This window comes from Tenrec ecaudatus, chromosome 8, assembly GCF_050624435.1.
Source record: "Tenrec ecaudatus isolate mTenEca1 chromosome 8, mTenEca1.hap1, whole genome shotgun sequence".
NCBI lineage: Eukaryota > Metazoa > Chordata > Mammalia > Afrosoricida > Tenrecidae > Tenrec > Tenrec ecaudatus.
The window spans coordinates 82,978,406-83,000,042 of record NC_134537.1 but is presented as its reverse complement, the minus strand read 5'-3'; the positions used below and the strand labels follow the sequence as shown (position 1 = coordinate 83,000,042).

Here is a 21,637-nt window from a genome sequence, read left to right as displayed (position 1 = left end):
TATGGACTTGGCTAGAATAACCACCAATTTTGAGGAAGCCACCTTGACTACCTTCTCAGAAACAAAAGAAAACAAAAAGCAGGGAAGAGAATGGTTGATTTTATCAAACACATAAAACGTCCAATGTAATCGTTCCTAGGAGAATATCATTGTTTATGACCTCAAATTTTATTGAGGTGTTTCTATGAAAGTATGATCTTAGCAACAAAAGCATTGATTCTGTGGTGCTGCTACTGAAGAACATCAGTGACCATGGATGATAGGGGCAATTGAAACTCATTTTTTTAATCATTTTATTGGGGAGTTATACATATCACAATCCATATATACATCCATTGTGTCAAGCACATTTGTACATTTGTCTCCTTCATCATTCTCAAAACATTTGTTTTCTACTTTGAGCCCTTGATGTCAGCTCCTCATTTTCCCCCTTCCTCCCTGCCGCCTCCCTCTTGAACCCTTGGTAATTTATAAATTATTATTATTTTGTCATGTCTGACACTGTCAGACATCTCCCTTTACCCACTTTTCTGTTGTCTGTCCCCCAGGAGGAGGTTATATTTAGATCCTTGCAATCGGTTCTCCCCTTTTACCCCACCTTCTCTCTACCCTCCTGGTATTGCCACTCTCAGCACTGGTCCTGAAGGGTTCATCTGTCATGGATTCCCTGTGTTTCCAGTTCCTATCTGTACTAGTGTACATCCTCTGGTCTAGCCATATTTGTAAGGTAGAATTGGGATCATGAGGTATATGTTTCATTGTTGCTACACTGCACCCTGACTGGCTCATCTCCTCCCCAAGAACCTTCTGTAAGGGGATATCCAGTTGCCTACAGATTGGCTTTGGTTCCCCAATCTGCACTCCCCCTCATTCACAATGATATATTTTTGTTCTTTGATGCCTGATACCTGATCCCATCGACACCTCGTGGTCTCACAGGCTGGTGTGCTTCTTCCACATGGGTTTTGTTGCTTCCAAGCTAGATGGCCGCTTGTTTACCTTCAAGTCTTTAAGACCCCTGATGCTATATCTTTTGATAGCTGGGCACCATCAGCTTTCTTCACCACATTTACTTATGTGTCCAATTGTCTTCAGTGATTGTATGGGGAAGGTGAGCACACACTGGTATTATTTCTTGTTCTTTGATACCTGATCCCTTCGACACCTCGTGATAACACAGGCTGGTGTGCTTGAAGCTAAGTTTTGACTGCCAAAATAAGTTTATAAATTCCACTTACTCATTGGGGACTGTAGATGCCAAAGAGAGTTCATCATTATGACAATTAACATTTCCTCTCTGTGTTATTATTCATTTGGTCTGAGCAGGTGGAATCTGTGGTTGGAGGCCTTCCTAGGAACTGTTTTGAGACCTTTGAGGAAGCTGAGCATGAACCCCAGGGAGAAGTGGAACAGGACTGGAATAAGGTCTTCCAGTTCCTCAGGGGCTGCAGCAGTAGGATAGCAGGGAGGTGAGGTCTCAGCCTTCTTGGAGTGAATCAAAAGATCGCTTCCAGAAGGCGAGAGAGAGACTTTGAAATCAGTGTGCTGAGTTCTCTTGGTGTCTGCCCGGTTGGGGCTCTTCCTGAAAGGGGAAAGCACGCAGTGAGAGGCAGCACTTTTGTCTGTTCTCTCCAGAAGTGGAAGCATCCGTCCCAAGAAAGCATCTCTAGCCATTTATATTTCTGCCAGTTCTAGCTCATTGTTCTGTGGGGCTTCTTGGTTTAATTTGTACATCTTATCCCCACAGCTGGATTGGTAAGCATCTCTGGGACAAGCATTACTGTATTTTTTTAAACAATTTTTACAAAAGACTTGGCCTAGTGTTAAGGCACCTGCTGGAGTTGATCGCAAGTTAACGCTGGTGTACCTGGTTTTGCCAACTTCATTTATTCTTTAAATTTGTATTCTTTTAATTGAAGGAGAGTTTTTAGTGTGGAAGCCTGTGAGCAGTTGGCTGCTAAATGTTTTCAAGCCTTCTGGTTTCTAGGCGCTTCCTGTCTTCAAGAAAAGGCAGACACATCCACAAATAGCAAGGCAAACACTTCGTAGTAGTAGGATGCTTTCCGAGTGGGAGCTCAGCGTTCTTGAAGAAATCACAGAAGAGAGATGTACTTGAATTATGTTTGGAACACTAAGTTGCATTTAGTTTCTTTTTGCTCTTAAATTCCCAGTTTATTGTCTTCTCCCTCACTCCTTGGTTTTAAAAACAAAATACTACCAACACAGAGTATTGGGTTAAGTTACACTTCACAGAGAACATTGACCTGGGTAAGAGTTGGTACAACCCTTATGAGGGACCCCACTGACAAGGGTCAGTGGTTCAACACCCCCCCCCCGCCCCCACCAGCTGCTCTGCGGAAGAAAGATGTGGCAGGCCGCCTGCTTCCATCCTGCTTCCAGAGCTGGCGATCCTGTGCAGCAGTGCTCTGTGGCCTGTCGGGTTGCTGTGAATTGGAATCGATTGGGCAGCAGTCCAATCCATGTTTGGTGCCTATGGCCTCTGTGACGTGCAGAAGAAGGTTGCTTTCGTCACAGCTGCAGTAGTGGGTTGCACACACTTATTTAAGGTGACCTCTTCACACAACAGGAAGCCCATTGGAGTTAGAATCAAAAGACCCGGTTGTCGTTGCAGAATTGTATCTTGGAAATTTATAATCAAATATGGAAATCATTTCATGTGGTTCCTAGATGCTCCTGCACTTAAGAAGTCTGATGGCCCTGCAAGGTATGGGAATTGTTAACTAGGTCCTAAAGGACAGATAGGGACTATTACTGTTGCATGGCTGTCTAGATGACAGGGAGAATCAAAGCAGACCACATGTCAGCTTGGACATTTTGCTTGGACTAATTGAAAGCCTGTATGTGCATATTTGCACGTTAAAGAATAATTATATTGATATCTTTGCATCTCTGTTAAATGAAGAGGCAGATTGAGTGCTCTGTGCTAAGTAGGACATTAGTACACAATCTGAACTCAAATACAGTGTCCTGTGGGAAAAGCCCTTCTTGGTGTGTGCCAGGCACTCCTCCGTTGTTTTTGTGCTTGTGATTTGAAACCCATTTCCGCTTATTTACTTTCCCAATGAAAATATAATTCACAAAGAGGACAGTGGTGGAAACCTTACATACATATAAAATCCCAAGTTTGTCTAATTGGAGGGTTGTTTTTTATTTTTTTAATGCCTCAATTTCAGCTCCTATAAAAGTTAGTGATTTAGTGATGCCTCCCTCCTCAGAGGAAAGCCCCTTTTGGAATGGAGTAAAATCGACCGTGTGAGAATGGGATTTGCCTCTGTGTCCTTCCTGATTCTGACTGCTTATCATTCTTGCAGCAGCTGCCTCTGTCTGCCCTTGCTTGGACCTTTGGTGATCTGTGCAGTGGAAAGATTAGCTCGTACATTTTCTTTCTCTTAGACACATACTCATTTGTGTATTTGGCTTCCCTCTAGTTTTTCCCCACTGATTCCAGCAACTATTGTGCCTCTGAACTAGCTAATTTATAAGATCGCTTTTAAGAAATACTGTAAGCTTTTAAATATACATATATTCTGGGGAGAGGGAAGGTATGATACAATTTTGAAATGCCAGATTCCTGCATGTTTTCAATTACTTTGTTCAATATATTCATTTAGAAAATGAGTAAATCCCACTAGTGTAGGGCGTAACAGTAAGATGGAAGATTTCCGAGAATTAACTGCTTTTTCTATCTATTATTTTTTAATCAAGTCCAATGCAAAGTTTATTCTTTAATTTACTCTTTTTTACAAAAGGTTTTTCCTAGACCCAGGCATTGATGTTCTAGGGAGGTGGGCGATGCTTACAATACAGCGTTAAGCATTTCTTGTTGCTTCATTGTTGTGGGATACATCTAGGAGAATCCTGAGACCGCCACACAGTTTAATGCCTTGTCTCAGGCAAGGCTTGGAAAGACCTGAGCCCCTTTTCTGTCTTATGATTCATCTTTTAGTAAACTTGGACTTGGTGTTGATTCTTACTCTTACTGATCACATAGCAATCTCAGGTGAAAGCTCATGGAAGCCCGTAATAAACGGCGCACAAGAGTTTGGATTTCTAAAAAGTTCTGTGATTCTTAACCGCAGTAATTGATAGTAACTTGAATTAACAAGTCATTTTCAATTGAGAATTCAGATAAAACAGGAGCCTAAGGGGAACAACTGCACGACTCAGGACATTTTTATGATTCTTACCTTTTAAGGAAGAGCTATGTACATCTTTGCAAAGGGGGCATTCACACACGTACACAGCCTCCTTGTCAAAAGGCTTCCTCACTCTCCGTCCCCGAAGAAGAAGGTGACGGCTGTGTAACTGCTGAGAAAAGGGCTCTAAGCCGTCAGTGAGACCGTACAGGGGCGAAGCGTGACGCCCCACGTGCGCTGGCACAGCGGTGTGGAAGAGTGGAGTACACAAAAGGGATTTTGAAGTACAGGCAGACCTAAACCATCATCCTGACGAGGTTCCTATTCATTCTGTAACCTCGGACAAGGTATTTAATCCTTTAAAGTTCCCGTTTCTTCATCTGTAAAATGGGGCTGCTCACCGGCCTTCATAGAGCTGATCTTGGGCGCCATGCAGTGAGTGTGACTCAGAGTGTCCCACGGAACTTTCTAGGCTGTCGTTTTCATCTGCATGAGAGCGCATCACTTGTTTTTTTACACTGGACGCTGCTGAGGGGGTTCGGCTACCAGCCTGTCCCTTAGCAGGACTGAGTGTGGGCACATCACCTCAGAAGCTCCCTAAGGAAGTGACTTTTATTTCTCCGGATCTTTGATGAGCCTTTTAGTCACTGCTACCTGGTTTTAGTGATACAGAAAAATGACTCCTTATTTTGGAAACCCTTGATAAGATGAATATATTTGGCAGAAAGACTGTTGCATATGTAAGACACTCTATCTGAATGATTCCTACCATCATCATACATCGCATTCTCCTCCTCCTCCTCTCTTTTCCTCCCTCTTTAGTTAACAGGACTCTTAAAATAGGGGATGAGAAATGAATAATGCAGATGTTTTTACTTCTCGGAACAAATAGTTGCCAGGGATTGCAGAGTGCTCTGTCGCAGTGGAAATCACTGCATTCAAGGAGATTGTGATTGCGGCACACTGTGGGGAGTAGAAACGATGATGATGATGACAGTGTCACACTGCGCAGCCACACTGTGAGACGCCCATCAGGACTGCCCTCATCCTGCAGCTAGTGAAACTGAAGAATAGAGGTCTTACTGACATTCCCGTTTGCAGAGTATGGAAGAGGCAGAGCCAGGATTTGAATTCTGACAACCGGGCTTCACAGCCCATTATCCTGACCTTATGCTGGAAAGTCTAAGAGAAGATCATTCTTTGAATGGGAATAAATGCCCTACAGTGTGGCAGCTTATTTATTTCTAGATTTTCTTTATAGATATTCTGAGAGAAGCCACACAAAGTGTATTGGAATTACAATTGAGACCAGACCAGATTATTGCATGAAGCGGCATTTAAGTGACATGTTGACCTATGGCTGCACGAGACTGGAGATTGGCGTGCAGAGTGTCTATGAAGATGTGGCCAGAGATACCAACAGGTAAGATAGTAGCAGGTGATCACGCGGAGCTCTCCTCTGCCCCCGCCACTTTCACCTACATTGGCATCCGTCCTTTCTTCTGTCCTACCAGTCTAAGAGAAAGAGGTCTTTCGCTTTCGGTCATTTCTTCTAGCTATGTTCTTAATTCTATGCCCCCTTTCTTTCATTACCAGATTTTCTCTACCGCCTAGTTTTTTTTTAGTAGCCTATAAGTATGCTTCTTCCTCTCTCTGTGTTTGTCATGAAGAGCCTTTCCCATATGGAAGAAGGAAGCAGGGTTCAAGGTCAGTAGTTTAAATGGGAGGAAAAGCCAAGGATAATAGGAGCCAAAAAAAGGATTTGAGCAAAAAGGGAGTCAGGATCAGTGTGGAAAGATCTGTTTTTGTGAAACAGATGCCAGCTGGCAGGGAGTTGAGAGCAAGGGGGATGAGTCAATGGATAGAGACTCAGAAGTCCTGGAGTGAGTACCAAGATGGAAAGAAAGCACATTGTAGCTGGAGGGGGTGACGGAGGTCTTTGACGCTCGCTCTCCTCTAGAGACTAATGGAATTGAGGTGAAGAGGTGCACATGAACGATTAACTGTTAAGGAACTTCAAGCTGATTACTAGATTAGGGGAACAAAAACCAAAAGATGCCCTCAGTGCTCTAGGCAGCAGAGATCATTGACTTAGCATGGTAGACACATGTCTTGTTGAGCAGGTAGGTATGTGTTGAGTTGGAACTTGGGGCAGACATGGCTGGGGTTGTGCTAGGAGAAAAAATAAAAGGGAAGTAGGGAAACACATTAATCAAGAAGTACACGAGGCTAAGGATTAGCATTTTTTTCCTTTGAGTAATGGAAAGCTAATGAATGCTTTTGAACACAGAAAAGAATCTAATGACTGCCATGCATGAGAAGACGAATGCACGCGTGCTATAAGAAGACGAGAACCAGGAAAACTGGTTGGACGGCCGAAGTAATGTACGACAGCTGGAAGTAAAGAGGAAGTTTCTTTGAAGTTCAGGAAGCTCTCCGGGGAAATGACGGAAGCTGAGACTTCAAGGAAGAGGAAGAGTTCTTCAATGGGAAAGACGACTGTCTCAGGCAGACAAGGAGACGCGCTCGTACTCCTGGAGTGGCACGTGCACTGCGCGCTGGGCAGTCCCGCTTGGTCAGGGTGCAGCGCGTGAGGCCAGGGAGTGACAAGAAAAGAGACGGAGGGTGCAAGCAGATAGGCCCAATTTGCGAGGCGGGCGTCCTGGTGCGGCCTTGGGTGCGTGCTTCGCTGCTAACCTAAAGATCCGTAGTTCAAACCTACCATCTACTCCGTAGGAGAAACGTGGCCGCCTGTTTTCAAAAAGACGTTTACAGCATTGAAAACCCTCTGGGATGGAAGGTTGCTGGGAGTTGAATTGACTCCACAACAGGTTATAAACCGTAGGTGGTGCAAAGGTTTGTATTTGACTACTAACTTAAAGGTTGTTACTTCAAACCCACCCAGCAGTCCGACAGGAGAAAAGTCTAGTAACTTGCTTCTGCTGAGATTGTAGTTAGGAAAACCCCATAGGGCAGCTCTACTCTGTAACGTAACGTATGGGTTACCACGTGTCAGAATCAGTTTGCCAGCAACTGCGACAATAAGTCTGGGGGCACGCCTGGAGTGCACTTGACTGCAAACCTGAGTTTGGTGATGCAAACCCACCGCGTGGCCGTACAGACAAAAAGACCTGGCAGTCTGCTTCTGTGAAGATCAGAGCTAAGGACACCCTGCGAAACAGCCCTGCCCTATACCTCGATATTCCCGAGTTACGCCAATGAGCTTGATGTCTCTCAGTGCCAATCCTGCAAGGCAGTGTGCGCTGTGGCCCAAGGACAGCAGCAAGCCCTCGGAGGACTCTGAGGCTAAATTGTGCTGTGAGTACATCTGAATTTTGGAAATAGGCATTCAGCCAGAGCATGGAAGGTAGATTAGAACAACCTAGAAGACCAATTAAATAAATTGTTGCCATAAATTAAGCAAGCAGTAATCAAGACCTGGAAGAGGTTGTGTTTGGTGCTGGTTGGGAAATGAAGGTAGGAGAGAGTGGAACATAAAGCATGTAAAGAGGGAGACCCAGTTTCCACCGTGAGAAACTGGACAGGGAGGATGGAGCTATTCACCAAGAGAGAAGAGATGGAATAGCAACAGGCTGAGAGAAAAATTAAGTTTCCTTACGGATCTATTGAGTGTGTGATACTTGGGGACCAGCCAGTAGTAAGGTTTGCTATAGGGCAGAGCCATCTAATAACATATTCTTTGCTGAGCAAACATGGTATAGCTGTTCCATTCAATATGGGAGTGCAACTGAAGAACTTAGTAATTTAAATTTATTTTCACATAAAATCACCACATGTGCCTCCTGACTACAGTGATACGCAGGCAGATGTAGAGTGATAGATATTGAGGTGTGGAATGTGAGTCATCCGTTATGAGAGAACCCCTAACTGCTGTTGAGAGCCCTCATGGCATTATGGGCTGCCTACCGCAAGGCTTGGAATGTGAACCCACCGCCTCGCCTCCGGAGGAAGATGAGGCTGTCTCCTCTGTGCCTGCAAACATTTCCAGCCTCAGGAGCTGAGATAGGCAGCCCTGCATCAGCACTGACTTTTAGGGGGTTGGACGACTGCTCTTTGGGCTTGTTTCTTCCCTGAGTTGGTACCAGAATGCCTCAGGTCAGGGTATTTTCCCAGTTGCTCCAGATGATTTGCTTTCTCCCTAAATTGTCTCTTTCATTGATTTTCTAAAAGGAAGCCTCCAGACTCTCCCTCTGGAGTGGGATCTATTTTGTGTTAGAATTTTCACTCCTCCTCTCCCTCCACATACAAATACCCTAAGATTTTCTATGGAAAGAGTACAACAGGCTGATGATTTTGAGCTCATTATTCTTGTTTTAAACTTAGATCTTGACATTAGTATGACAGTATAAATTAACTCTTGCAAACCCACTTTCTTTGAGGACTTTGAATTAGGGGTATAAGGCAATTTATGGGAAAAAATCTCAACAGTAAAATGATTCATTCCCAAGCCTTCTCAGAAGAGAGTGGGGTGGTTCGAGAATTTTTATTAATGCCTCAAACGCTTTGCCCTTTGCTCCTTATGCTAACTCGGTGGTCTTGCATTTGTTTGCGTAATGGGTAATATTTTTTTTCTTTCCTCAGGGGCCACACTGTCAAGGCAGTATGTGAGTCATTTAACCTGGCCAAAGATTGTGGGTTCAAAGTTGTGGCTCATATGATGCCCGATCTGCCAAACGTAGGACTGGAGAGAGACATTGAGCAGTTCTCAGTAAGTGCTACCTTCACCCAGGCCAGTGCAGGAGCCTGCGCATGCTTGCATCCCGACTCTGCCCGTTTGGTTTGCTTGTTTAACTGTTTATGTTTTTCATCACGAAAGCAGTATATTTTCACTATCGGATATTGCCAGCACAAAACAGAAAGAGGACACACCCACAGCCTCAACACCAGACAAAATGCTAACATTTTAATATATTCCTTTCGACAGTTTTTCTGTGTTTGAGGCTTTTCTGGGGATGAGATTGTTCATACGCATCTAAACACTAACACACACACTCACACACACACATATGTGATAAGTAATTTTTAAAATAGATTTTTCACGTAAAATTATTTTAAAATTTATGTTGTGACCTACTCTGTTAGCATGCTATATTTAAAATATCTACTTAATATCTGTAGAATAAATATACTATAATTTGCTTAGCAACTTGAAGAATTTCAAACTAAAGGCGCTTGCCATTTTTTCAAATTGTTCCTGATACAATCGGAAATAACTATACCAGTAACTTTTTTTTAGTCTTTGGGATTTCTTCTTACTATAAATTCCTTGGAGTAGAATTATTAGGTAAAGGTAAAAACACTTCAGGAATCTCAGCATACAACTGACTAAAATTTAGACTCCAAAATTTTAGATTCTAATTTTTAGACTCTAAGATTTAGAGGATTTTTAACAGTTTACACTCTGCTCAGTAGAGTCGCCTTCAAGCACTGCACATACTTCTCTTCTGTTTATATATTTTCTGTATACACACACACACACACACACAAAGAGCTAAAATTCGATGAGACTCTTCTACTTTTCCTGGTTTTACAAGCTTTCTTCCTTTGGCAGGATGCGGTGTTACTACTTTATTGCTCTCCTTTTGGTAGAACGTATTTGTGCTTTTCTTCTCTGGTAGATTTTCTTCTTTTTTTTTTCCTGGATCATTTTATTGGGGGCTCGTACAACTCTTAGCACAATCCATACATCCATTGAGTCAAGCACATTTGTACATTTGTTTCCATCATTATTCTCAAAACATTTGCTTTCTGCTTGAGCCCCTGGTATCAGCTCCTAATTTTCCCCCACCCTCCCTGCTTCCCCCATGAAACCTTGATAATTTATGAATTATCGTTATTTTGGCATGACTTACACTGTTGGATGTCTCCCTTCACCCACTTTTCTGTTGTCTGTCCCCCCAGGGAGGGAGTGATATGTAAATCCTTGTAATTGGTTCCCCCTTTCCAACACACCTTTCCTCCACCCTCCCAGTATCGACACTCTCACCTCTGGTCCTGAGGGGCTCATCTGTCCTGGATTCCCTGTGTTTCCCGTTCCTATCTGAACCAGTGTACATCCTCTGGTCTAGCCAGATTTGTAAGGTAGTGGTGGGGAGGAAACATTAAAGAACTAGAGGAAAGTTGTATGTTTCATCCTTGCTACACTGCACTCTGACTGCCTCGTCTCCTCCCTGCGACCCTTCTGTAAGGGGATGTCCAGTTGCCTATAGTAAGATGGGCTTTGGGTCTCCACTCCGTACTCCCCCTCATTCACAATGATATGATTTTTTGTTCTTTGATGCCTGAAACCTGATCCCTTTGGTACCTCGTGATCACAGAGCCTAGTGTGCTTCTTCCATGTGGGCTTTGTTGCTTCTGAGCTAGATGGCCACTTGTTTACCTTCAAGACCTTTAAGACCCCAGATGCTATATCTTTTGATAGCCGGGCACCATCAGCTTTCTTTACCACATCTGCTTATGCACCCATTTGTCTTCAACGATCATGTTGGGAAAGTGAACATCATGGAATGCCAGTTTAATAGAATAAAGTGTTCTTGCATTGAGGGAGTACTTGAGTGGAGGCCCAAAGTCCATCTGCTACCATAATACTAAACCTGTAAATATATGTGCATAGATCTATTTTCCCATCATCATATATAAATTTATTTACATGTGTACATGCCTGTATTTAGACCTCTATAAATTCCCTTTGTCTCCTAATTCTTTCCTCTATTTCCTTTTACTTTCCTCTCGGATTTCCTACTTAACAGGTTTTGCTGTACTTAGAATCTCAAAGTTCAGTCTCTAGTTTCTTTTGGGAACTGGTCTCTTCTGTTGCATAGGGCTAAGAGCAGATCTTCCTACTGTTGTCCTTGCTGTTATTTCTGTTTCCCCCCATCTTGCCCAACAGCTGATACGTCAGCTCATGAGCCTCTCAGGACCGCCGGTGTCATAAGCTGGCCTTTGCTCCGTTTCTGGAAGAGGATTCTTTTGCACATTTCCTTCCTATGCGCAGTCGTTTGCCAATCTTCCATCCATTTCCTATCTTCCAAAATCTTATTACCATCACTTGTCTCCCTCTTGTTCTCTGGTGTTTATACTTTTTTTTTTATACATTTTTTTTTTATTTTAACAATTTATTGGGGCTCATACAATTCTTTTCACAGTTCATACATATACATACATCAATTGTGTAAAGCACATCCGCAAAGTCCTTGCCCTAATCATTTTTTTCTCTTTTCTTCTTTTACATTTTATTAGGGACTCATACAACTCTTACCACAATCCATACATATACATACATCAATTGTATAAAGCACATCCATACATTCCCTGCCCCAATCATTCTCAAGGCATTTGCTCTCCACTCAAGCCCCTTGCATCAGGTCCTCTTTTCCCCCCCCCCTCCCTCCCCATTCCCCCCTCCCCCATATGCCCTTGGTAATTTATACATCGTTATTTTGTCATATCTTGCCCTATCCGAGTCTCCCTTCCCCCCCTCTCTGCTGTCCCTCTCCCAGGGAAGAGGTCACATGTGGATCCTTGTAATCAGTTCCCCCTTTCCAACCCACTCACCCTCCACTCTCCCAGCATCGTCCCTCACACCCTTGGTCCTGAAGGTATCATCCGTAGGGTGTGAGGTAGTATCGATGAAGAACACAGCTTTCCCCCAGATCCTGGATGCTTCCTCCCCCCAACTACCATGATCCGAATTCTACCTTGCAGGGCTGGATAGGACAGAGGCTGTACACTGTTTATACTTTTTAAAATGTGATTTTAGTGAGAAAGGAGAGACGCATGTGTTGTAATTATCCTTGTTCTGAAGAGTCTTTTAAAATGCAGGGGGCATCGCATACAATTACAGAATAGAATCTCTAAGACCAAATGATGTACAAAGAATAATGTAATGGAAGACTCAAAGAGCTTTGTTCTCCGCACTTCCCTGGATCCACATCCTCCAGCAGTGCCGGCTGTAGCTACTAGTGCCAAGCGGGGAGTGACCGGCAGTCAGACAGGCTCTCATCGTTGCTCCATTGCATTTCTTGAAGATTTTAGTAAGAGCAAATTATTTGTGCAAAGTCACGGAAAGGAGAATGCCTGGAGTCTCCCTGTTTTATCTCAAATTAAAAAGGTAGCCCAAAGGGATGATAACCCACAAGAAAGTGCTATGGCAAGAGTAGATTAATTCTGTCTATTCCCCAGTATCTGGATAGCAGGTGCACACTGTGTTCCAGGTTAGGAATGGTTCCCATTGGCCTGAGGACAAAATAGTTTCAGCGCCAGCAAGCTTTTTTTCTTTCTGTAAAGGACCACGTAGTGATCATTTTAGGTTTTGTCATAACTTGTTAAACTAAGTATATTTGAATGTTAAAAGAGAGTACAGTCTACAGGTAAATAAGGACATGAAATACATTATAAGATGGTATTAAAAAAAAGAAGAGATACCGGTTCACTAGGACTTTTTTCCTTTTGTCCCTGGGCTAAGCTAGTACTTGAAGGTCGGGAAGACTTCTCGGAAGAAGCGCCATTCAATTTGAAGCCTCTGAGCTAAGTGGTGGTAGCTTCTTTGAAGACAGCTGGTGACCTGCAAAGCCGAGTGGCACCGTGGGCGGGGGAGGGAGAAAGGCGTGGAGTGGAGTGCGTGGTAGACGGCTGGGTTGCAGGGACCTTGTCATCCTGAGCACGCGTGCGCGCGGTGCCTTGCCCCACTCAGGCCACGGGAAGATGAAGCTTCGGCTCTTCGGCAGAACCCTCTCTCGTTGGGCAGGCAGGCTCCTGGCGGTCCGGTGGGTGAGCGAGCGAGGCCGACTAGGACTGAAAGTTCATCACGGATAATCCGGATCATTAATGGAGAAATCGTTTTCTATTTTCTGTTCACAGGAGTTTTTTGAGAACCCTGCTTTTCGTCCCGATGGTTTAAAACTCTACCCTACCTTGGTGATTCGTGGAACAGGACTTTATGAGCTGTGGAAATCGGGGAGATATAAGAGTTACTCTCCTAGCGACCTGATAGAGTTGGTGGCTCGGATCCTGGCCCTCGTGCCCCCATGGACTCGAGTGTACCGGGTCCAGAGGTAATGTACTATCTTTCAGTCCACAAGTCAGTAAGGATGTGACGGAGTTAGGATGGCAAATAGCAGCTCTTCAGATGTAGGTCAGAATTTGTTTCTCCATTGAAATGTGGCAGCGGGGATGAGAGCAGGGATACAGCCCAGTGCACGCGGAGTCTTCACAAAGTTGACGGGAAAATTCCTTTATCTTTCTGTTTCATTTTCTGTGCAGCTTTTGAAGCCCCCTTAGCGTCTCTAAAGAAAAAAAGAGTTGCAGCAATTATTCTGTATAACTGTCATTGTAAATGGTGAAAGAATGAAATTTTCCCCGTAGTATAAAGGACATAAAATAATCATATCTGTTGTATACTAGAAACGAGGAAGTAAGATCTCATTTGCAACCATATACTATATTTTTTTTTGCAGAAATTGAAGAAATATTTTTAGAAACTGCTGAAAAATAAAACAAACCATACTCACTGCCATCAAGTCTGTTTCACTCGCAGTAACCCTGTAGGACAGAGTTGTACTGCCACTGTGGGTTTCTAAGAGTGTAGTTTATTTATATATATATAGAGAGAGAGAGAGAGAGAGCTTTATTGTCTATGACGGTAAATCTATCTCAGCTGCTTTTGGAGGGTTTCAGACCAAAATGTCAGTAGCGTTGCTGGTCATGGAAGCCCTGCAAGTCGCAGAGCACTGGGGGTGGCAGACAAGCTGCTTGCTCTTTTGAAGTGGAGTACCATGAGTACCATAGGGTTAACCTTCTGGAGTTACAGCCAAATTTGGCTTGAATCAATCTTATCTCCACAGAAAGCCTCATCTTTCTCCAAAGGAGTGACTGGTACGTTTGAACTGCTGACCTTGCCGTTAGCAGCCCAACATCTAATCCACAGCGCTGCTGGGATTCCTTATCATTTGCTTGTGAGCATATGGACAGACCCTTGCTTCTTGTTTACCTCACATCTGACTCTTACAATCTCTTTACTGCAGTTAGCCAGTTATCAATTATTTTTGTGCATTTTTCAGTCTGTAAAGCTAAATCTTTGAGGCTGTTAGGATCCTATCGGGCGTTGACTTCAGGCCCTCCACTGCTGGTTTCATAGGGTAAGGAGAGTGACTGGAGGAGAAGACAAGGGTCTGGTGCCGGCTGTTGGATCCTGAAGATGGTGAAAAGGACTTTTCTGCAGAGGCCTGACCTGGTCCAGGAGCCAAAGCCCCATTTGAATGAAGAAGATATTTTGGGGGGAGTGGAAAGAAATAGGAAGCAACAAAAAGATTCGTTACAGGCTGGTTGATCGATTAAGTAGATATAGAATCTTCATTAAGGAACCCTGGTGGTGATCTGGGATGAGGGTTGGGCTTTTAACTACAAAGTCAGTTCAAACCCACCAGCTGTTCCTTAGGAAAAATATGGGGTTGTTTGTTCCCGTAAGGGTTGCTACACGCTAGAATTGATTCAGTGGGAGTGCATTTGGGCTTTTTGGTTTTAAGAAGGAAATTACAAATATGGAAAATGAAAAAATTAGAACAGGAGATAATTGGTTTGAATTGTGGTTTTCAACAAGTAGGTAAACAGGAAAAATACATATAAATGTAAGAGAGAGAACGGGGGTGGGGAGTGTGTGATCCTCCAAGTCTTGCATTTTGGTTTCTAAATACCCTTCTCCACTAAAAGAAACCAGGGCTTCTTGGAGAAATGGTTAATTTGGGGTCTGGGTAGGGAAAGTATAAGATATACTAGAAATAGCTTGTTTAGCCTCTTCCCCCCCCCCCAAAAAAAAAAAGCAGAATGAGATTGTTCAGAGCTTAAAGAGCTTCCAGTGGCCAAATTGGCAGTGGTTGGAGCGTCACAATGTATATCCTTAGATACCATAGAGATCACACTGATGATCAGATGAAAAATGTGGCTTATATGCTTAAATTCCTTACTACTGTAACTAGTAAACCCAAAGCTGCAGCAATGTCCTTTTAACATTGCTAATTTCTGTCGTCATTATGAAAGACTTTATTTTCCTGGCCTACAGCCAAGGACTTTGAGAAAACAAGAGCAGCAAGAATAACTTCTGTAGGAAAAGTGTAAGGGACATGACAGGAAGAACTTTGAGCTTGTGTGTTACACAACCAAAAAGGTTGTACGAGGGAGACATGCTACTGCAGACCATCAACCATGGCCCAGTAGAGAAACCGTCCTATCATGGCCCCATTGCACTTCTCGTACGAGAGCAGGCCAGTAGAAGAGTTTGTGAGCTCTGATTCCAGGAGACCTACCTGTCCATCGTTTGTCTGCGTTCATGTCACTGACGCAGAGAGGTTACGGGGAGGTAGAGGCCAGGTGGATGTAGGCTTGCGATTTTGAAGTGTGCTGATGGATTCACATTTAATGGAATACCTTAAAATGAGAGGTAATAGTGAAATCACCTTAAAAAGCTGGCATGAGTAATGCCCTTGGTAAGTCTGAGGACAATTTATTCTAATGCAGTAAATGCTGTTGGTAAAGAGACTCATTTGAGTTCCATCTCTGTGTTGTCAGATTTTTATGTCTGGGGATGGATTTTGTTGTTGTTTTAACCTTGAGTAAAAACACATACATAATTTTATGTAGTTTCATACAAAGATTAAACTTTGTACTTCCAATTTGCTCTTAATTTAACATTTTTGGTGATTTTAAGAAACTTCCATTAAAACTCATTTTTTTGTGCTTTTAAGGTAGTTTGGTGGACTACTGTTCAATATGGCATTTGTTTTTCTGTAAACAGGCAGAATTTCTTTAAATATGTCGCTGTATTTTATATTAGAGATTATTGAATTATTGTGGCTACCTGCACAGCAATTCATTCTGATTTATTATCTATTGTTACTTTTTACCTGTTTTATTTATATTTTCCTTGTATACACTACAGAAAAAGGATTTGGGTTTATTTTATAATTGTGACTTGTTTTTTGTTACCAATCATCTCTTAAACCTTAGACTATTGAGGCTTTTGCTGTACTGACTGAGGAATGACATGAGACTTCACTTAGTAGTAAATATTTTTCTTTTTGATCTTAATAGATTTGGTTTATGATCAATTTATACTTTTTCTAAATAGTTTGTAGAATATTAATAATTATTCAGAATGTGTTTTCTTTCTAACTTCAGACAATATAGTACTGTATTGATGTGAACACAATTATTTTCTCAAAAAATATCTTGTACCAATTTTGAAGTCAGCCATTCCTAACAGTTTGGTAACTATATTCTAGTGAAACAACCTTCTATCTCTGCTTTAAAAATCGTATATCCAATTTAAAAACGCACTGCTGTTGAGTCAATTCTGGCTCCTAGTGACCCCAGCTGACAGAGTGAGTGCCCTGTGGGTGGCTGCAGCTGCCAGGAGCAGAGGCCCGGCTTTCCGTGGGGCCGTGCTGGGGAGCGAAACGGCCCCTCTGGAGCCCAGCAGCCAGTTCCGAACCCACTGTGCCGCTAGGGCTCCTTCCCCCCATCGAGCGGCTGGCCTTTCTGTTCCTGGGCCTCCGGAAAGGCGCTTGTTGAAAACCTAAATGGCAGCGTTCCGAAGTAGAAGCGCTCCGTTCCCGGGTAACTAGAGCTTCGCATACCAGGGAGGGGTCGGCAGATTGCGGCAGGACAGCCCTTTTATGTGTACACCCTGCTCTGAAGTAAAATTGAAAAAATCTAAAGGGTAGTATTCAGGTCATGGTGATTTCATTTGTTTGTAAAAATATATTTATGACTTGAATACTGGTTGCGTTGCTGTGAGGGACAGGTTTGGCTCCTCTGTCTCCAGTTTGCCCCTGAAAGGAGTACAGGCGAGCGAGGTAGTGAAGCGGGCCAAGTGCCTGAGGAATTGTCTGATTTGGGAGCAGAGAACCGTAGGTTTTCACTCTGCAATGTGCTTCCTCGCTTCCCTCTTCAAACCTTTAAGGCGGATCTTGGAAAGGAGGGACCTGTTAGAGTAAAAGTATGGTTAACGCCGCCCCTGTTTTGTTTTGACCTTGCTAGAAAGAAACCACTGGGAACGGAGAACAGCCTCCTGGCAGACTGCTTAACACAGGCATCTTTAATGATTACAATTTATTTGTTTAAAAATTATAGCAAAGGGAAATAATCATCGTCTGTGTGTGCTGTGCCACTAGAAATGGTTGGTTTCTCCCTGGTTCACCCCGTGGTCATTTCTTCCAATTACAGGCAACATGCTGGGCATTGCTTAGGAAAGCTGACTTTACAAACCCAGACAAGCAAACGTTCTTCCATCAAGGCAATTCCGCCTCCTGGGACACAGGCTAAGGCTGCCCCGCGAGTTTCCAAGGCCAAAAGTCTCATCTTTCTCCCCTGGAGCAGCAGTGGAGTTCGAACTGCTGATCTTTCGTTTAGCGCCTAATGGGTAGTCCACTGTGCTTCCAGGGCTCCTTTGAGCTTACACGGGGAAAACAACCACAAAGATCTTCTTACCTGTAGAAGATTTTAGGAGTTATTTTTAAAACGAATGTCAGACAAGAACAACAGAGGAAGGGGTAGGGGGGGTGGGCAGGAAGATTTTTCAAATGGGAATTCCGTATTTTCACAGTTGCCTTAAAATTTTTAAAAGCTGTATTTTACAGAGAGAGTAATTGCCAGTAATTGTACATTTTAGTTTTAAGACAGTTGAGTAGATAACATCTTAGCAGGTATTTTTATGGATGAGCGTTCTAATCCATGACGGTATACTGCAGTCCTCAAGGGTGCAGTCAGCGAGTAGATGTTAAACGCAGTCCAGACACATGATGCAGTCACATTAAGCTGCTGCTGCTGCCCGCAGGCTATTTGACAGCTGTCTGCCTTGATGTGATATTTGAATCACTATGAAGCACTACAATGAGAAACTCGATTTGCAACCAAAACATGCTCTTAAAGCACAAGATATTTCAGGCTAAAAACCCCTATACACATCAGTTTGAAAGGTTTTTGATGAGCAAATTGCAAATAGTAGAGCCAGTAAGTTTACAGTGTTTCCTATTGAAAAGGAAAAAAGTGAATGTCCTTAAATCTGATCTCTCTTCCAGTCAAGAAAGAAAACCTAGACCGAACCACATTGAGAAATCTGAAAGTAATTATAACTGTATCCTAGATGGATATAGCAAGTTCAAGTGGTCAGTAATTTCACCTAGATGTTGAGCTTCTAGAAGGTTGTAAAACTGTCCATTTAGCTATTCCAGAGAGCCTAATACAATACTTACACATAGAATATACTCAGCAAATGTAACTTCTTGTTTTCAGCAGGAAACACTTTTCCAGTGAAAGTAGAGATGCCACATTTCTATTCCATAATGAGGACAAATTCCCATCTGGAATACTCTAGCCACGTCGCTCCTTCAGGCCATTAAAGCCATGTTGCATTTCTGTAGTGACACAAGTTGAAGGACATTTCTAAACTGTCAGCATAACTTGTACAGCCCTGAGTTATCAGGCTCTTACTGACTTGTGCAGTCTCGTAGGGCCTTATATTTAGGTCACTGCTCTGCTGTCACCATCTTAAATTTGTTAGTACTCTTTGAAAAGGAGGCCCTGCATTGTTATTTTATACCAGGCACCACAAATTCAGTAGCTGGTCCTGCTGGTAATTCTGCCTTGCTATCATATAGTTCTGCTTTGTAGAATTTATTCTTTAAAAAGCTGTTTCCTTTGAAATGTTGACTGCTTTTTAAAGCACTGTTCATTATTCAAAAGGACCCTCTCTCCTCCCTTTGGCCCATGGAAACAAGGCCTTGGAGAACTGGCAACAGCAGGGTTAATGTCTGAGAAAATGGAGCGGTAAGGAGTAAGAAGTGCAGAGATGGGCACTAGAATGGGTTGGAGGTTGGTTATGTTAAACAGTAAATATGCTGAAGATAAGAGCCAACTTTTTCACTGTCTGAAGGGATTTATAATATTGAAAAAGGCTGAAAACAAGGCCCTAGACTAGAATTAGAAGTGTCAGTGTGAACTCCTTTTTTTTCCCATTTATCTACAGAAAATTATAGGGATTTGTGTATACACAAACACACCCATTTCTTAGTTGTGTAGACTAAGAAGGTTGAGAGGTAGTGGCATCCAATAATAAAGAGCGTGCTGGGTAGCCAACTCTTGATTTCTAAATACCACTCCCCCCTAAAAGGATTCAGGGTTAAAAGGGGAAATGGTTAATTTCAAGGCTCAGGCTTCAGGGATTCACGATGAGCCAGTAACATCTTTTTTTTTTTTTACTTATAATTCACATATCATACAATTTAGTTATTCAGTCATATTAAGAGTTGGACAGCCACCATCAGTTTCAGAACTGTTTTTCTTTCTTGAATTCCTTGTTAGCGCCCCACCTCCTCACAACCTCTCTGGCCGTGCCCGTAGGTAATGAGTAATCCAGTTCTGTCTCCATAGTGTACCTACTCCGGATTCCATACACAGAGTCCTACAACGCACAAACCAAAACCACTAACGATGGTCAGATAAAGAAAACCTCACTCAAAAACATAGCAGACTATTAATCACTAGAACAACTTTAAAATGGGTCAAGAGGAGAACAAATGATGTTACATTTTTCACTCAACCATTTGCCACTAGAAAAAGACTTTGCTTTCTGCTTCTGTAAACGTGTAGTCTCGGAAGCCACACAAGGAGTCGCTGTGAATCAGCATTGACTTGATGGCAGTGAATTGAGTTTGGCTTGGGTACCTCTGCCATGTTCGACTTTACAATCGTCTTTGCCTGTAGCAAGGCCCTTCCTACCCTTAGACTACCGCCAGAGGGGGTCGCTGGAGGTTTGATCCATGTGGGGACCCTGTAAATAGACTCCGGGCTTCCACTGTCATCCATACATAGCCTTCTGCAAACCGGTTATTCACAATTTAAGCTCTGATATTATTCCTGCCTTCAGATTTGGATTTTTTTTAATTAGGGGCTCATATAACTCTTATCACAATCCATACATACATCAACTGTGTAAAGCACAATTGTATATTCATTGCCCTTATCATTCTCAAAACATTTGCTCTCGACATAAGCCCCTGCCATCAGCTCCTCATTTTTCCCCTCCCTCATGAACCCTTGATAATTTATAAATTATTGTTTTGTCTTATCTTGCCCTGTCGGATGTCTCCCTTGACCCACTTTTCTGTTGTCCATCCCCCAGGGAGGAGGTCACATGTTGATCCTTGTAATAGGTTCCCCCTTTCTATCCCGCCCTCCCTCCACCCTCCTGGTACCATCACTCTCACCACTGGTGCTGAAGGGATCATCTGTCATGGATTCCCCTTGTTTTCAGTTCCTATCTGTACCAGTGTGCATCCTCTGGTCTAGCCAGATTTGTAAGGTAGAATTGGGATCATGATAGTGGGTTGAGGGGTGGGGGTGGGGGAAAGCATTTAAGAACTAGAGGAAAGTTGTATGTTTCACCCTTGCTACACTGCACCATGACTGACTTGTCTCCTCCCCGGGACCCTTCTGTAAGGGGATGTCCAATTGCCTACAGATGGGCTTTGGGTCCCCACTTTGCACTCCCCCTCATTCACAATGATATCATTTTTTGTTCTTTGATGCCTCCTACCTGATCCCTTCGACACCTCATGATCCCACAGGCTGGTGTGCTTCTTCCATGTGGGCTTTGTTGCTTCTGAGCTAGATGGCTTCTTGTTTACCTTCAAGCCTTTAAGACAATAGATGCTTTATCTTTTGATAGCCGAGCACTATCAGCTTTTTCACCACATTTGCTTATGCACCCACTTTGTCTTCAGTAAGTGTATCGGGAAGGTGAGCATCATAGAATGCCAATTTAATAGAACAAAGCCTTCTTGCATTGAGGGAGTACTTGAGTGGAGGCCCAATATCCATCTGCTACCTTAATACTAAACCTGTACATATATGCACATAGATTTATTTCCACATCCTCATATATAAATAGATTTACATATGCACATACCTTTATTTAGACCTCTATAAATGACCTTTGCCTCCTAGCTCTTTTGTCTATTTCCTTTTACTTTACCCTTTTCCCATTATCATGTTCAGCCTCCACTTGAGTTTCAGTAATTCCTCTTGGTTACATTACCCTTGGTCACACCCCACCAGGCCTCCTACACCCGCCTCACCACTGATTTGGATCATTTGTTGTTCCCTTGTCCCTGGGTTTGTTAACACCACTTCCTTTCCCCCCACCTCCCCCTCTTCCATGTTCCCCGCTGAACTGTCAGTCCCGTTGTTTTCTCCTCCAGATTGTTCATCCAGCCTATCTTTATTTAGACAGACCTGCGGAGATAACATGCACAAAACCAGACAGAGCAAAACCAAGCACCAAAATAAAGCAAAACAATACAACAACACCAACAAGCCAATGACAAAAATCAAAACAAAACACAACAAGAAAGAAAAGCTTGTAGTTAGTTCAAGGACTGTTTGTTGGTCTTTAGGTGTGTTTTCTG

The 21,637-nt window shown here is 43.0% G+C and overlaps 1 protein-coding gene across 1 annotated transcript in view; it reads left to right on the top strand.

Annotated features, from left to right (window-relative positions):
* Nucleotides 1-21,637, top strand: part of ELP3 (elongator acetyltransferase complex subunit 3) — a 111,862-nt gene that overhangs the window by 39,540 nt on the left and 50,685 nt on the right. Inside the window, exons 8-10 of the mRNA XM_075556468.1 lie at nucleotides 5,419-5,580; nucleotides 8,760-8,886; nucleotides 13,038-13,231. Of these exons, the coding sequence (XP_075412583.1) occupies nucleotides 5,419-5,580; nucleotides 8,760-8,886; nucleotides 13,038-13,231 (483 nt within the window). The remainder of the gene's footprint in view (nucleotides 1-5,418; nucleotides 5,581-8,759; nucleotides 8,887-13,037; nucleotides 13,232-21,637) is intronic.